This window comes from Schistocerca cancellata, chromosome 6 (assembly GCF_023864275.1).
Source record: "Schistocerca cancellata isolate TAMUIC-IGC-003103 chromosome 6, iqSchCanc2.1, whole genome shotgun sequence".
Classification (NCBI taxonomy): domain Eukaryota; kingdom Metazoa; phylum Arthropoda; class Insecta; order Orthoptera; family Acrididae; genus Schistocerca; species Schistocerca cancellata.
In genome coordinates this window covers 677,351,479-677,370,372 of record NC_064631.1, presented here as the reverse complement: position 1 = coordinate 677,370,372, position 18,894 = coordinate 677,351,479, and the positions used below count along the sequence as shown (strand labels likewise).

General features: G+C 40.9%; 1 protein-coding gene across 2 annotated transcripts in view; it reads right to left on the bottom strand.

Moving 5' to 3' along the window:
- LOC126191094 (uncharacterized) overlaps positions 1-12,128 on the bottom strand; it is an 86,495-nt gene extending 74,367 nt beyond the window's left edge. For both annotated transcript variants that reach the window (XM_049931822.1, XM_049931821.1), the window contains exons 1-2: positions 10,516-12,128; positions 3,463-3,585 (exon numbers count right to left, since the gene is read on the bottom strand). In XM_049931822.1, the coding sequence (XP_049787779.1) occupies positions 3,463-3,585; positions 10,516-11,865 (1,473 nt within the window). In that variant the 5' untranslated portion in view covers positions 11,866-12,128. The remainder of the gene's footprint in view (positions 1-3,462; positions 3,586-10,515) is intronic.
- Positions 12,129-18,894: the final 6,766 nt, after the last annotated feature.

The window sequence follows — 18,894 nt, the reverse complement described above, 5'->3', positions numbered from 1 at the left end:
AGACGACTGACACAAGTGCCTTTGCTAACAGCACAACTTCGGCTGCAGCACCTCAACTGGGCTCGTGACCCTACCTGTCGGATCCATGAGTGACAATGCACTATGCCACCGGTTAACAATTGTTCGGGACTGATTTGAAAAAATTCTGGTCAATTTAAGCGAATGATCTGCCCGCCCAGCTCACCCGACACGAATCCCATCAAACATTTATGGGGCATAATCGACAGGTCAGTTTGTTCAAAAAGTCCTGCACTGGACAGTTATAGACACAGCAAGACTCAATATTTCTGCAGGGGACTTCCAGCAACTTGTTGAATCCATACCACATCAAGTTGCTGCACTACATCGGGCAAAAGAAGGTTCAACATGATATTACGAGGTATCCCATGACTCTTGTCATCTCATTGTATGACAGAAACAATGTGTAATTTTAGTCATCTACACTGGACATTTACATTAGCCAACAGACACAAGTTGGAGAAGGAATATGAAAGATCACCTTCATCCATAGCTTCATCACGTTTCTAGAAACTTGAACCTTTTTGACATTACAGGCATCCATCTACAATAGTGCCTGTTCAAAATAAATATCTACACAAAGTAATAAATAGGATAGAGATTTCTCCTCTTCATGTAATGGAATTACTATTTACACATTTCTAACATTTTATTATATCGTAATTCTTCAGGCTTTCTCGGTGATTTGTTGACGTCTGGAGATGTCCAGTGTTCTACCGGATATTAGCATTGTCCATGCACAATATTTTGATGTGACTCACTGTCTTGCATCAAGTGTCAGAACCAATTATGGAGGGGGGAGACATTAAGCATAAACACTGGACCTGTTCCATTCAACTAGCAGTCTCAGGTAACACCTGATGAAGAGAATGAGTCACACTGCCAAGATACTGTGTGCAGTAGCCACCAGAAAGATTGCGGGAGGCGCACATCAGCACGGCATGCACGGACAGTAGTTGCCGCAAGTAAAGTCCCGTCCACCAGAGGGCACGCGAAAATTCGGCCGCGCCCTCTGCCGGCGGAACAACAACAACTCGGGCAGCAAGGGCCGTGCCCAGTCAGTTTTACATCGGGCATACCTAGCAGACAGTTCCCGGTCTACACTATGTGAAGTACGACGGACAACGTGAATTGTGTTAATACACAATTGGCGATGAGTAGGATCGTTCTTTCGCGTGTTGCGTCATTGTTCCGGTTTCGCAGCTTATCCACGGCATGGAGGATTTAGTGTAGGTTTTGGTTGAGCAGAGACGGAGCTCATGGCAACTATGAAGCAAGCGCTTCTGGCGTTGCTCTCCACGCAGTCTGCTCCAGCGCCATTCCCTCCTCCCTTCCCCCTGTATGACGAGACGGCGGAGGATTGGGACGCATATGAACATTGCCTTTGGTAGCATTTCCAGGCATTTCATGCTGCCAATGTGGAGGTATGTCATGTTCTTTTCTTGTCTTGAGATTCCCCGTCGCTGTATCAAGTTTTGCGGCAGCTAGCGCCATTGCAGGAACCCTCGTCTGTGTCTTTTGACGCATTGTGTTCATTGCTGTCTTCATATTATCGCCGCCGCATGCAAGTTGTGGCAACTAGGGTCAAGTTCTATCAATGCAAGAAACAGTCCCACCAGTCTTACCAGGCGTGGGCCGCTACCCTGCACGGTCTTAGTCGCAAGTGTCATTATGTCACGAAGCAGTCGCGAGAGTCGTATGCCCACATTATGGTGCGCGATGTCATTGTTCGTTCGGCCCCTGATAGGGAGGTCCGGCAATGGGCCCTACAGTTGGAAGATCCTTCCCTTGAGGAAGTCCTGTCCATTGCTCAATCGTATGAAGTCTCTCACGTCATAGGTCAGCATTGGAAGTGTGGTGCGTGTGACATTGCGGAGGTTCAGGGTGGCACGGCCACATCCACTGCATCCAGGGTGGGTGACGTGCGAGCGGTACAATCTGGCCATTACGGCCGCTCCCACACGGCGCGTAAACAGAGTTCTGGCCTGTTACCGTCCTGTGCGTCGTGGTATATACATCATGATCAATCAGAGTGCCCCAGCGTTGGGTCATTTGTCATTAATGTAATAAAAAAGGACACATTGCTAAAGTTTGCCGCTCAGCCCCAAAAGAATCGAAGGAATCAGGTAGAGGACAAGGACGTTGAGATTCAGGAAGTTCCATCGGGCCAGGCTCCCGACGCATTGGCACAAAAACTCTTTATCGAGGTGTCGGTTCGGTTGCGCCGATTACAACTGCAAGTAGATATGGGCGCAGCAGTTTCCTTGTTGAATGCACAAACTTACTCCGACCTTGGGTTGCCCCCGTTGGCACCAGTTTACCGGCATCTCTGCGGTTATGGTAAACAGTTCATTCCCCTACTGGATCAATTCATTACCGACGTTACTTACAAATCAGTCACTCGGCCTCTTACTTTTATTGTTGTCAGTGATGCGAGCTCCGCTAACCTTTTTGGATTGGATGCGTTTCAAGCTTTCGGTTTTTCTATCGCAGACACCATACAGTTGGTCTCCGAAGACGTTCCCTATCAATCATTGGAATCTTTGACCTCTGATTTTAAGGATATCTTTGAGGAGGGCCTGGGGCGTGTTTCAGACCTTGAAGCTCACTTAACGTTGAAGGCGTTGGCTCGCCTCCAGTAGCTCCAGCACCGGCATTGCCATCGTTAGAGATGCCCCAGCGAGAGCCGGCCCCCCTCGCAGGCCCGGTTTCTCAGGAGGCTGCTTCACCTGTGGTCGTGCCTTCCCCATCGTCCCCGCCACTGGGTCTTGCCCCTGTCGAGGTGGAACGGAATCCAGAGTTCAACAGCTTGTCGCCCGTTCTGTCCCGGGCTCCGGTGGTGGGACGACGGGGGCCTCCTTGTGTGGGTCACTTCCAACCACATTCAAAGGTTCTGGCTCAAGGGTTGACAGATCCCTCCGAATCCAGCATTCCAATGGACCTGGAGGTCATCGCTACTGCACGACGCTCCACCTTCCGACGCAGTGGATCACAGAGGCTTCACCCCCCGAAGGAGGAGGAGTGCAGTAGCCACCAGAAAGATCGCGGGAGGCGCACATCGCCACAGTACTTCATGGACAGTAGTTGCCGCAAGTAAAGTCCCATCCACCAGAGGGCGCGTGAGAATTCAGCCGTGCCCTCTGCCGGCGGAACAACAACAACTCAGGCAGCACGGGCCATGCCCAGTCTGTTTTACATCGGGCATGCCTAGCAGACAGTTCCCAGTCTACACTATGTGAAGTGCGACGGACAACATGAATCATGTTAATACACTGTGCATGGAAGATGCTGCTAATGTGCATTTAAAAAACAGAAAAGATGAAAAGTTATCCAAAATTTTGACAGCAAACTTAAGATTTTGATTAGATTAAATATTGTGAGAGATCGTCAATAAATAATTTTTTTCCCTGTAACATCCCCAAAATCAATATGTGATACACTTACCAGTACATTGATGACAGCTGTTGCTCCACACTGAGAAGTGCCAATCTGGGTAACATTTTTGGCACAAGCTTCTTTCTCTGACCAAATCATTACTCTTTCCGCTATCTTCCTGTTATGTTTTATCTGTAACAGTCCAATACAATAAAACTGTTTTGTGCTGGCAGTAAAAAAAAACACTGAGGCGTCTATCACAATAGTATTCAATCAAACAAGAAACAACATCCTGTTAACATTTTGTGGTTGTGTAGACCACGCCATTCTGTATATGATGCGAAAATATAGTATTAAGAGTACCTTCTTCCATGGGTCTCCATACCAGACACCCGAGGGTCAAATTGACAAACTATTAGCAGCAATCAAAAATTTCCATTTGAAAGTCATACAGTCCAGAATCGGTATGCCAATCAAGCAAAACTGCTGTGAGCATTGAGATAATCACCCCACTGACACACCAGCTTGAAGATACACTACTGGCCATTAAAATTGCTACACCAAGAAGAAATGCAGATGATAAACGGGTATTCATTGGACAAATATATCATACTAGAACTGACATGTGATTACATTTTCACACAATTTGGGTGCATAGATCCTCAGAAATCAGTACCCAGAACAACCACCTCTGGCCGTAATAACGGCCTTGATACAGCTGGGCATTGAGTCAAACAGAGCTTGGATGGCGTGTACAGGTACAGCTGCCCATGCAGCTTCAACACAATACCACAGTTCACCAAGAGAAGTGACTGGCGTATTGTGACAAGCCAGTTGCTCGGCCACCATTGACCAGACGTTTTCAATTGGTGAGAGATCTGGAGAATGTGCTGGCCAAGGCAGCAGTCGAACATTTTCTGTATCCAGAAAGGCCCATACAGGACCTGCAACACGTGGTCGTGCACTATCCTGCTGAAATGTAGGGTTTCGCAGTGATCGAATGAAGGGTAGAGCCAAGGGTCGTAACACAGATGAAATATAACGTCCACTGTTCAAAGTGCCGTCAATGCGAACAAGAGGTGACTGAGATGTGTAACCAATGGTAACCCATACCGTCACGCCAGGTGATACGCCAGTATGGCGATGACGAATAAATGCTTCCAATGTGCATTCACCGCGATGTCACCAAACACGGATGTGACCATCATGATGCTGTAAACAGAACCTGAATTCATCCGAAAAAATGATGCTTTGCCATTCGTGCACCCATGTTCGTCGTTGAGTACACCATCGCAGGCGCTCCTGTCTGTGATGCAGCATCAAGGGTAACCGCAGCCATGGTCTCCGAGCTGATAGTCCATGCTGCTGCAAATGTCGTCGAACTGTTCGTGCAGATGGTGGCTGTCTTGTAAACGTCCCCATCTGTTGACTGAGGGATCGAGACATGGCTGAACGATCCGTTACAGCCATGCGGATAAGATGCCTGTCATCTCGACTTCTAGTGATACGAGGCCGTTGGGATCCAGCACGGCGTTCCGTATTACCCTCCTGAACCCACCGATTCCATATTCTGCTAACAATCATTGGATCTCGACCAACGCGAGCAGCAATGTCACAATACGATAAACCGCAATCGCGATAGGCTACAATCCGACGTTTATCAAAGTCGGAAACGTGATGGTACGCATGTCTCCTCCTTACACGAGGCATCAAAACAACGTTTCACCAGGCAACGCCGGACAACTGCTGTTTGTGTATGAGAAATCGGTTGGAAACTTTTCTCATGTCAGCACGTTGTACGTGTCGCCACGGGTGCCAACCTTGTGTGAATGCTCCAAAAAGCTAATCATTTGCATATCACAGCATCTTCTTCCTGTAAGTTAAATTTTGCGTCTGTAGCACGTAATCTTTGTGGTGTAGCAATTTTAATGGCCAGCAGTGTACCTGTTTGAAAAAACACTGTGATCTGCTGCATGAAGAAGTCAGTAACTATCATCCAACCCTTCAAGGCCTTTTTTAAGGGACTGAAGGTATCATAACGGCACAGAGAGAGATCAGACTACAGAGCAGTTGCTCAAGTGTAATGGATGAGGCTGGCCTCCCAGTTCGACTGGCATCTTATGTCAAATTGCGACCCGCATTCTCCAATGTATGCCTACCGATGTTTGCCCTTCAGCAACCAAGAACAGAATCCCACAACGCTGCATATACGCTGCAGCAACACCCTCCAATGGAAAGTTTTTTGTTACCCCTTATAAATCACAGGAATAAAAACAAACACAGAACCAGGGAATGTGGCATGACGTGCCATGATGTATAGTGTCCTTTCTATTCTTAACTACATAAATGATATTCAAAATAGTTCAATGAGATATTAAAAAAATTCTGAAGACACGAGAATACTACTTAAAGGCCAAAAATCAACCATACCAGATCAGACCAACCCAGATGACCTCTGAGCAAATAAATAACTTATTCATAACCAGGAGTTTAATTTGTGATCTTGCAAAGAAGCAAATTATGGAAATTTAACTGAATAAAAATAACAAGTTGGAAAGAAAAGACAATTAACTGTCAGACAACATACAAAGTATCTATCAGTGTTTACTTGAAGGCAAGGATATAACTCCTTTTGCATAGATTCAGTTCCTTTTATCTTATGTAGGCCTAATTAAATCCTCTAAGTTAATGCAGCTGCAGTAAATTAAGTATTAAGTATTTTTCAGAAAGAGCAAGCAGAAAGAATACTGGCAGAGCAGACCACTTCATCACAACTGGAAGAGGAAGGGGGGCTCTCCAAATGTTTATGTTTTTCTAAAATCAGTTCCCAGTACATTTTCACCTTAACAAAGTGGTGCATTTTTTTACTGCAATGGACAGCTGTTGATGATCTCTTCTTTGGCATTTTCAATCAGTCCTGAGGCTGCAAATGCTGGCGGGGTACAGCACCAGTAGAGGGTGTCCACTGGAGTGGACTGTGCACATTTGCAGCCTCAGGACTGATTGAAAACGCCAAAGAAGCATCGTTAACAGCTGTCCACTGCAGTGGACATGTGCACCACATGATCAATGACATTTAAGATAAACAATAAAAATAAATTTAAAATGAACTGCAACAACACTATCTCAACATATGACACAAAAATAATTTCCATGTCAAATGTCTGCTTGTCTAAGAGTTCAGAGCAGGGTTTTGCATTCTGGTGTGATGGTGTTTAACAAAATTCCTGCAGACATAAGCAATAAAATTTGAATCCCTATAAAGTCAAAGAAGTTAAGAATACAATTTATCTGATTATTTAGGCACAATGATTAAAATAACTTGTTAGTGGCTGACAAATAACAATATTCAATGTAACTAATCCTACATTTCTACAGCATGTAAAAAATTGTTCTTTTGTGACAATTTTCAATACAGTCTTGTAAATGTTATGCAAGCAGTAGTATATAAATGGTATCTCTTTATTTTAACTGAAGAAGCGCCAGCTTTCTTGAAAGTAGTCATTTTTCTATTAATTTCATTAGGTTCATCTGCACCTATATAATCTCCAACAAAATTTTTCATGTTCCTGAAGATTTTTTTCTGTCTTCTTGGCACACGAACCTACAGTAAAATTTTGAAGTTTCAGTGATAGACTCCAAATTCTTTGCAGAAATTACTCACAGTCATTACTGCTGCTATAATGGCCTCCTATATTGAAAAATCAGCATGTGATTGTTCAAGCTATGTCATCCTGTCATGATAAGGCCAGTATAATGTTCATGTTTGTGACTCCAGTGGTGCCACCTCTCTTGTTGGAATGTAAACAGCTTGGCAAATTTCTCTGTAGCTTCTCAATGGCAAGAACTTGCTTTCATACATCCATGAGAGCCACTATTGTGGAACAAGGCTGCTTTTGTTTCACCAAACATAATATTATGCCTTCACATTACAATGTGCTCAGCAGTTGCTGATTTGTCCAAATTGTGATATTTAATGTGATGTTTGTGTTCTGCAAATTGTTCAAAATCTGAGTGGGTGGACTGACCAATATAGTTGCCTCTGCAGTGACAAAGGATGTTACATATTTCAAGAACATCGAGGGGAAAACTGTCTTTAAATGCGCACAGCATCTCTCCTATCCTCATGGTTGATCAGAAAATAGACCGCAGCAGTCATCCACCATATTTTTATAGATGTACATCTGCAGAAAGGAAGATGTGCATCAGGCCAATCGTCTTGTGATTGTTGAGTGCATTTCCATTCACTAGAGAGTGTCCATCTAATATCATGATCCCTACAGCTGATCTCTAGAACAAACGGCTCATAGGTTTCAGCTCGGTATCCAAGTGGTCCTTGTGAAAAAAATCAGCCTCATGAATAAATATAACTCTGAAACAAAATTTTTGTACTGGGACTCTACTCTCAAAGATGCTGTAGAGACCTGTGTAACAATAATGTTAACTAGAATTCCTTTCCTCGACGTTTCCCAGCTGAACTAGCTGTTGTTGAGACATTAAATCTGATTAACTTGCCTTCCTTCACATCAGAAGTCACATGCACATTGTCCATTGCGTTCAGGTGACTTTATGAGCTGATATAGTCTGTATGTACTGTACATAATATGTACTAGCATTACAGATTACTCAGAGCTGCCACTGATTAGGAAAGGTGATTTATTCAAGAGGCTTGAATTATGACTGCAAAAATCTGAGTCAAATCTCAGGGTACTTCATAACCAGTGTGCTTTGTGAAGTAGGACTATTGATATTTTTAAAATATAGGGAACATGTTACATCGATACATATAAAAAATATCATTAACTGCTCTTGATATATTGAGAAAAAGTATTGATATATCAACAGAAAAATATCGATGTACCAGCCTATAAAAATATCGTCTGCATATTGTAAATATACTGCCAGTTTTAGAGCTATATATTTAAGTATTGATTTATTATTAGATACTCTGTACATCACCTACCTAGTAGCTTGCCTATACCTTTAGAGCAAGAATTGGAAGGAAAACGATGCATGTTCACTGCAATGACCACTTTGCTAACAATGGTAACTGCAAGTAAATGGCACAATAATATGTGTCCAATGGATCTGTCGTTCGGCTTCATCACACGTCGGATTTGTTCAGAACACTTCATGTTGACTTTCCTGTTTTTTTTTTTCATTTTTGCCAACACCAGTGACCTAGCAATTGTAGTGTCACAATTGTGTGGTGAAGCTAAGCTTTGCAGTTTCTGTTGGTAGCGCCAACCGCTAACTGCGTCAGCATTTCCCCTCACATGCCTCTGCCCACCACAAAGACCAATCTTATCATTTGGATTTTTGTTCATCATTTTAAGCAGCTGCTTTTGAAGAATACTGATGCGAAGAAATAGCACACTAGTTGCATTAAAAATTGTTTTTAACACAGCTGGTGAGCTATTTCTTCATATCAGCAATTTTGTTATTCCATTTATGGGGGACAGTGTGTTGCCTCTAATAAAATTTCTTCAGCTATTTGGCTTGTTGGCTGAAGTCATGAATTGTGCTATATGTGGAGATGCTGTAAGGATAACAGGCCACGGGAAATGTTTGATTCCAAATTTTTTTTTTTTTTTTGTAGTATTAAGTGTGGTGGTGGTAAAAGTTCTGAGATTTATAGTGTGGTATCGGTAGTTGCTGTTGACCTATATAGGTCAAGGGAAGTGTTAGATACCAATTTGTTGTTTTTGTTGTGTTTTTTGAGGTAGTGATGATTGTGGATGTGGTTGTAGTTTTGGGTTTTATGATTTGGTATCGGTAGTTTCTGTTGACCTATACAGGTCAAGGGAAGTGTTTGATTCCAGTGGATATTGTTTCTAGTTGATTTTGGGAAGGTTGTGGTCATTTTATTTTATCGTTTTTGTCATTTGGTTTAGTAGCGTGTGTTTATTTTTAGTTTGTCTCCACCCAAAAAACCCCCAATTTCCTCCGCTTGTCCCGTTAGTTTTATTATATTTTTGGAGGAATATGTGTTTGATGGTTTTTTGATCTATTTTTGTGTTTTGTTGTTATGTTTACGTATCGACGTCATACTCACGATATGGGAGTTTTTGTGAATGGTAATTTCCACAATATTGGTGACATCATTGGTAAAAGCAGACAGGTGGAATCGGACGTTTCCATTAACCCGAACATAATTACATGTTTACAGGCTGAGTCAGTTTTCTCAGTAAACTGGAGAGAGTGTAAGGGGCATAACAACATGTTCGTGGTCCAAGAGTCAGCAGTATGTGTCATTAAATGTGTGCAGTGATGTAGTGCAAAACTATGTATTATATCATACATTATATGGTGCAACCTTTGTCTAAATCAAAGAATATAGTACAACAGGGACCAACCAAATAAGACAGTGCAGCTATTAAGACACTGTCCTCATATTTAGGATGATGGTGCTTGCTCTTTCCAGGTGTCCTGAATTGGATTACTGTACTTTAAATCGCTTCAGGCAAATGCCAGGATGGCCCCTTTATAAGGTCATGCTTAATCATATGTCCAATCCTTATGAAAGCAAACTAAAATATTCTGTGTGTATGTATTTTCTGAACTGCGTATTTTCGTTGTGTTATGATGAAATCCTGATAAGAAGGAACACAACTTTTTGGCACCCTCTTCACAAGTTTAGTATTGCTGACAAAAGTTTAAACATATGGACATCACACTGCAAACAATGCTCCACACTGAGAAATTAAATCAATAAAGGCAATGATAAAACAGTATGTTATTTTCTATCTGAAATATTTTCTGATGAAGATGAATTTGTGTTGCTCTTCCTTATGTGGTTACACCTACTGGAAATAAAACATCACAACTGACAAAAAAATCAGTGGATAAACACGTTGTAAAGATCAAATTTAATACGTCCCACAAATAAAACAGGGATCATAAATCAAATTGCCCCCCCCCATACAATCAATCAACTTAAAAAAAATCTCATCAATAAGAAACACAGACCACACTACCTAGTATAAGTTATATTGTTCAAAGGGTAATAAAACACAGAAAACTAAAATGAACTGGCCTAGGTGTGTCTGCAAGATTAATGATTAAAAGTGTTACAGGATTATTCATCATATCTGAAGAACCACCATAAAAATAAATACTTACTGAACTGCCTTCTTCAACATCTGGGTGAATACTCAGAAGCAACCTCTTCGCCATTATGCTGTGATAAAGAGAAGTATGGAGACTATGCTTCCTGGTATCTGGCAATTGCTCACACTGCAACCTGGAGTGGGATTCATTCCACAAACCTGCATGGTCAACTGGACAGTCACTGCAACACACATCGGTTTCACCTGGAGAACACAGATCTGCACCACTACAATGATGACCTCGAGTGTCTCTTGTCGGCCAACAGACAACACTAGCAGTACTAGTGCTCGGAAAAACTTCACTGCTACGGCTGCGAGGAAGAAACAATGATTGCAAATTCGTTGGCATTTTTTGAGGGAGAGAAATTATATTGTGAGATTCTGATACATTATTTCCTTCAGGAGTAAGTGGTGTTGGTACTAGTGCAACTGCACCGTTTTCCGAAGATGGCACTAATTCACTATGATTACAGGGACATTGTTCCTGAGTGTCTCCTACCTCATCTTCCACCGAATCAGAAGCTACCTCAAATACCCTTTCAGTTGTGGCAGTTTCATGGCAAGACTCTTCTTCCCTTAACTCACATACATCAGAATCATCGTCTGAGTTCTGATCGCAAGAATGTCCGGGATCAAAATCCATTTCCAAAAAATCCATATCTGGTGAGGAGCTTCCACTGTGAGGATGAACATTTTCATTAATTTCTCCGTTTCCACTGGTTCTTGGGGAATTTTCTCCTACACATTGTTCGCCGTTACCAACGACATCGAGCCTGAAAAACGAGCTCGGTAAATCTGCTAACTGATCGCCCTTGTAGGTGTAAAAACAACACTCGTCCGCAGACAACACATCTTCACCTTCATTTCCCGTATCACTAGAACTTTCATCGTCATTCCACCTTTTACTTACAACTCCATTCCTTTCTCTATGACGCATGGAATTTTTGCTCGTCCCGTTCTGGAGTGGACGCGAACACGATGAAACAGAGCTATTAACGTTGGCAGTCCCCAAATATGATTCTACGCAGAGAGGTAATGAGTTTTCTGGTTGGTTTGAGTTCAAACCATTGAGAACCTTGTTTACGGTAACGCCCAAATTGACTTCTGTCTTGCTGCTTGTTGCTTCACTAACAGCATCCACAGGTAAATTGTTATTCACAGCTACAGCACCATCAATTACATGACTGGAAATACCATTTGCTAAATGATTAACCAAATGTCTGTTCTTTGGACGAGCACCTCCGCCTGAGGCCATGCAGTGTTTACTTCGATCATGATGTATAGGAGTACTTGTTATGCAGTCTGTGCTGTCAGTGTCATTATCATCAGCTTCTCCATTCATATCCACATCACCCACATTCATCTCTCATTTACAGGATGTATCCAACACAAATACGATTACGTCTATGAACACCGAAGTAATTCACTCCCAATCACGGCGCATTTCCAGCATCTTAATCACATCTAACGAAACAAAAAAACGCAACGATGAAATAGTGTGATATCTGTTTCGGATATCACCTGTAAAACTACACAAACTTTACAGGACAACACTGTACCATATAAACTCTTATGCTTCTTTCCAAACAAACCAATATAACAACACCTCCGTCAACATATCTTGCCGACGTGATGCACATCTGTGCAATATCAAAGACCTTTCTTTCGTGTGTACATGAAAGCAAAGATGGCAAGAAAAGCACACGGTCTTTCATAGAATATACCACAGTCTAACATAATTGTTATTGTTATGTTAGACTGTGGAATATACTGTGTTATATAAATCTATGGAATAAGTGTGGCTTGCTGCCATAGCCCATTTGGCTATGCTACTGCGCGTGTTGTCGACATTAAACCTGCCTAGTGACATGATTTTGGGATGACGCTGCTTGTCTACCACTTGCGGTAATGGCGAACCTTGAATATTACATGTATTCGCCTTCTTTTGTATATGTTTCTGCACGTTTGAGTCTTAGTAACAACTATGGTGTAGTATTGTCGTTGCTACGTAAAGAGTAGTATATGAAAGGAGGGACAGTTACTCTTCATAGGTATGTCCAATAAATGGAATAGAATAGATGGCGTCCAGTGAAAGCATGCTTTGTGCTAAGTGCGAGGAAAAAGTTAAAAATAAGGAATTCAGTGTTTTGTGTGGACTGTGGTGTGGAGAATCGTTTTACACGGAATGTGTGGGGCTCACCAACAACGAAGATTGCATTCTAAAATGCTCAAAAGGTCGCTTAAAATACGTTTGTAACAACTGCGAAGTGAGGTTAGCTGACAAAATCTCAGAAGACATTAATATAGCGAAACATGAACAAATCTTGTACTCTGAGCAGCAATGCAGTATTGGTCTAGTTGCATCAGTGAGTAATCTTACGCAAATTGTGAAAAAACTTACCAGTGATAACAAACAAATAAAAGAAAAACTAGACACTGTGATTCCCACAAACTCTTAAGTTAGAAATATTGGTACCACGAAGTGAAGAAGCATCTCAATAATCGAGAAACACAGCAATACAGTATGCAGAAGATGTAGAAAACAACATGTCATGTATTATAGCCGGAAATAAAGAGGTAAACATCGCTGATCTGAGGCAAAGTTCAAATACAGGTCTGGAGCGTGTTAGAGAAGCAGCACCTACCACCATCACCAATCACAACAGCAGCAAAAAGCCTGAAAATTCATCAAGTGGTAATTTTCCAACGAGAAATAACGTTGAAGAGCCAAACATTGCTAGAGTGGCAATGAGTGTGTCAGTGAAACTCATCCCCACATTAAAAACAAACCAAGTACAGATGTAAACAATCTGATGGAAGAAAACTCTTCGGAAGGCATCCATAAAGACTGGCAAGAAGTGAAAAACAAGCGAGGAGGCAGAAGAAATTCGACTGTGGCGAAACAAGAAAATGAACTGGCCAAGACCACTGAAGAAACAGAGAAAGAATACAGAACATCTTACATGACTGTGCTACAAAATGGAAAATCTGGTGAACAGTGTTTGAGGCCCTATATACAAACGTTTGTGAATGCCAGTACTAAAAACAGAAATAAAGCCATAATAGGTATTGGCGATGAAAAAGGAATGCTGTATGGTGAGAAAAAAGCCTGTTTCCACCTAATCAAACTAAGAGGTGGCACCACAGCTGAAACTGTAACTAACGTCTTACAGAACACGTTCCCAAATCACAACAATTTTACAGTTGAAAAACTGGAAACAAGGGAAAAAACAATGGCTTTAAAATTGGTGTTGATTTCTACCTAAAAGATAAAATAATGGACAACAATATATGGTAGAAAATTGTGATAAAACGTTTTTCATGCCAGAGGGTGCCCAGTGCATCAGTGTGATAAAAAAATGCTGTGTTAGTTATAGTGAGTGTAAATATGCAGTGCCTCAGAACAAAACTAGGTACATTATCACTGTTTGTTGATGAAGTGAGACCTGATGTATTATGTATATGTGAACACTGGCTAGCCCAACCAGAAACAGAATGCTACAGAAACATTGAATATTTAGAAATATGGAATGCATGGTGTAGAGAAACTACTATCCATGGTGGTGTGGCTGTGTATGTAAATAGTAAACTCAGTGCCAATAAAATTGGCTTAAGTAAATTTTGTGTAGATCTAGACCTAGAATTAGCTGCTTTGGGACTGTCAGATGCCAACTTAATTGTTGTTTCTGCGTACCGTTCTCCAGATGGAAATTTTGAAAATTTTCTCAACCAGTTGGAAAGCTGTCTGTGTCACCTAGTGCACTTAAGGACAAAACTTGCTTTATGTGGAGACTTCAACATTCATATTGGAGAAGGTAATGATAAAGAAAGAGCTTTCATGGACTTAGTAAGGAGCTATGGGCTATTCGTAGGAAACTCTCTACCAACAACAGGAGCCATTTGTCTTTACACAATTGTGACAAACCTAAATAGTTGGGTCTACAAAGTAAGTGTGGTGGACCCTATACTAGCAGATCACCATGTAGTAATCATGAAGTTATGGACAAACTCAGTAAGTACACAACAAATTCCCAGCTGGAATTCAAATTATGTGTTCTGAAATAGAGTTATTACAAAGAAAAGTTTAGATGACTTCAAAACTGCAGTGTCTTCTATAGATTGTCACCAAACAATTGATGAATTGCCACTAAATTCTGCATTTAATCACATGTCCCAGACCCTTGAAGTAAAATTTGATGAAAATTTTCCATGAAGACCCAATAGATATTGAAATACCAGATCAAAATGTAGACAAAAAACAAACAGAGTAAAGAGGTGGTATACTCCTAGACTAGCCAAAAGAAAATGTATTGTCCAAATACTAAATGACAAGGTCAAAGCTGCTAAAGACATAGATATTAAGGATAGACTGTACTCTAGTTATTTACAGATCAAAAGGATCTACAAAAGGAAGAAGACAAAGCAAAGAAGGAAAGCAATGCCAGATTTATTGAAGAAGCTCACAGTCCTTGTAAAGTAGCATGGGATCTGGTTAATGAGCACAGGAAAAAGCCCACCTCTTGCTCTAATTCTTGCAGTCACCATGAGTTTAATGACTATTTTATAAAATAGTACAAAACTTTGGAATAGATCCTGCAGCTGCTGTGAAATTTGAGAATAAATACAGCATGGTTATGTGGAAGAGAGTGTATTCAAAAGAAATAATAAAAGTTGTAAAAAGCTATAAAACTTCAGGGAGCCCTGATATTTATGGCATGTCATGTATTACGTTAAAAACTATAGTCAGTGAAATTCCACAGCCATTAACATTAGTAATAAATAAAAGCCTCCATGCAGGGGAATTTCCAGACTTCCTGAAAGTAGCACACACAGTACCTGTTTACAAAAAAAGCAGTCCACATGAAGTGTCAAGCTACAGACCCATATCTATAACACCAGTACTAGTGAAGGTGATGGAGTCGATAATGAAAGAACAACTATTAAATTACTTTGAAGGAATAAGTCTCTTTTATGATGTTCAACATGGCTTTCGGAAGGGTAGGTCAACAACAACAGCTGTACTTGACGTAGTTACAAACATAAGTCAAGATTTTGAAGACAAAGAGTCTATAGCACTAGTACTCTGTGAACCTAGTAAGTCATTTGACTGCATCCCACATAAGGCCCTGCTCAGAAAGCTAAAAACATGTACTATAAGTGGATCTGTCTGCAAACACTTGAATCCTATCTGAGAAACAGACGACAGAGTGTCTCAGTGCAAGGAGCTGATCCAGGTAAGAAGAAGCTACATTGGTGTGCCACAGGGATCGGTAATAGGATTCCTGCTGTTCCTTATCTTCGTAAATGATATAGGCTCCAATGGGCACACTTTGTAGTTTGCAAATGATACAACCTTGTTCTCAAAAGAAGAGAATGTTGTACAGGCAGTCCAACAAGCAGAAGTCTTCTTCAATGAAGCTAAGGCCTGCTTTATCATGAACAAAATGAAAATTAATGAAGAAAAAACGCAGAGGATGATATGCAGCCTCAGCAATACTGGAGCACTGGGTAATGCAGCAGATGTTAAACTTCTGGGCTTTCTCATCGATACCAAATTAACCTGGCAACAGCACATCAAACATGTATGTTAAAACTTTCACGGGGCTTGTACCTCTTGAGGAAACTGAAAAGTATACTACCAGAACAGTACCTGTCAACTGTGTACTGCGCAATATTCCACAGCCACATCAGTTATGGGCTGTTGTTTTGGGGCCATTCTGCAGGCTGCAAGAATGTGCTTTTACTGCAAAAGAAAGCAATAAGGATCATTACTTCAAGCAAAAAAAAAAAAAAAAAAAAAAAAAAAAAAAAAAAAAAAAAAAAAAAAAAAAAACCAGACCAATGTAAACCAATTTTCACCAGGTTTGGAGTTCTGACTGTTTACAGCCAGTATATATTGAACTGCCTCTTCCACATAAAGAGAAACCATGATATCTACAGAAAGAGAAATGAAGTTCACAAACACTGCACTCGCATCAAAGACAGTATTGACATGCCAAGGTGTCGATTAGCAAAGACACGAAACAGCTTCCCAATGGTGGCCCTAAAATTGTTTAATGCTCTACCTGATGACATTCAGTCTTTACCATGGGAGCTGTTTAAAACTACTATTTTGTGTAAGCTAAAAGAGCAACCCTTCTACAATACTGAAGAATTCTTCTCTAGTAATAGCATAGTGTTTACTTGAGCTGCAGCTCAGTTCCATGACTCCAACAGCAACCATTATATTTAATTTCATTATATACTTGTATCTATTTTATTGTTGTGATATTATTGTAATCTTATTTATAACTTAAATATGTCTTGCAGTACTAAATTACTATCATAGTAGAATTGTATTAATGTATTTTGATAATGTTGTATCTTGACGCTGTCTGTCCAGCCATGGCTGGTGAATGACATAGAATTGGTAATAAATGGTAATAGAAATTTTATTGTCACTTAACATGTCAGGCACAATCAGATGATTCTATAATTGTAAATGTATTATTGATCTAAGGCACTTTATATGATGAAAAATATCGAGGCACTGTAATATAGTCTTGTTCTATAGAGATAATTTCTGCAGTTTTATGCACCAGTGTTTACGAGACACGTGCTAGATAAATTTGCAAGTGTGTTTGAATAAACTGCCAGTCAGTGTATACATATTGGTGCTACGTTAATATGCAGAAAAACTTATACATGGCAGTCTAATTAATTTCCTTCAATTTCTGCAGGAGATAGTTTCCTATAAAGTGTCACTGTAATTTAATTAATTAGAACAGATTCGACAATATGGATCAGTGCAATAGAAAATGTAAAAGAAATATTGTTGGCTATCACTGCTTCATTACTCCAAAATTCGAATATTGAGGAAGTATTTTTTATTTTTGTGTGTAGTGTACACTTTTACTTATCTGATGAGGTGACAAAGTTGCAGATACTTTACTTGTCTAAATAAGTAGAAAGGTAAATAAATAAAATTTGAATATCATAATGGCCAAGCATGTGGTGCAAATCGCTTACCGTATTTACTGTAACAATTTCATATTTCCAAATGCGTTGTTTTTCATGAGACTTCAGGATCGTATACAGTGTCATTGAAACATAATTAATTATAACATGGATTCGACAATATTACCAAGTACAACAGAAAAGGTAAAAAAATATGGTCGTCTGTCACTTCTTACCCCTTTTCCGAAAAACTTAAATAAAGTGGAATCTTAACTACAATACTGTGGCGAAAAAGCACAGTACCAATGCTCTTCACATCTTTAAGCCAACTTCAGTTCCTGATATCAAATTGTTAAAATGTTGGTAAAATGTGTATATAACACTTCACGGTACTTCTGTAGGTGATGCGTCTGTAGCAGTGAAGTACACAAATCAAAAAAGTTTTACATCATCCCAGTTCCCAGAACTCCTGAAGATAGACGTTGACTGTGGATATTGTATCACATACACAGTCCCTTTGACTGTTCAGAGATGTCACTAAACCTGCCCGTAGATGTAAACAACTATGCACGAGCAGCGCCTATTAGATGGAGTGTATCTGACAACTGCTCAGTTCCAGTCATTCCACCAGGAAGGAGGTACACAGCTCATGTTGTATGTAGTTCAATCATGCCTAGACGGTCAATACCACAGTTCAATTGCGTCTGCATTGTTACTTTGTGCCAGGAAGGGCTCTCAACAATGGAAGTGTTCAGGCATCTCGGAGTGAACCAAAGCAAGTTGTTCAGCCATGGAGGAGTTACAGAGAGACAGGAACTGTCGATGACAAGCCTCACTCAGGCCGCCCAAGGGCTACTACTGCAGTGGATGACTACTACTTACGGATTATGGTTCAGAGGAACGCTAACAGCAACACCACCATGGTGAATAATGATTTTTGTGCAGCCACAGGACGTCGTGTTACGACTCAAACTGTGTGCAATAGGCTGCATGATGCAGAACCTCACTCCCGACACCCATGGCGATATCCATCATTATAACCACAACACCATGCAGCACAGTACAAGTGGGCCCAACAACATGCCAAATGGACCGCTCAGGATTGGCGTCACGTTCTCTTCACCGACGAGTCTCGCATATGCCTTCAACCAGACAATCGTCAGAGATGTGTTTGGAGGTATCCCAGTCAGGATGAACGCCTCAGACACATGTCCATTGAGTGCAGCAAAATGAAGTTCTCTGCTGTTTTGGGATGGTGTTATGTGGGGCCGTCATACACCGCAGGTGATCATGGAATGCGCCGCAATGGCTGTACGATACGCAAATGCCATCCTCTGACCGATAGTGCAACCATATCAGCAGCATATTGGCGAGGCATTCGTATTCATGGACGACAATTCGTGCCCCAATCTTGCACATCTTATCAATGATGTTCTTCAGGATAACAACATCGTTC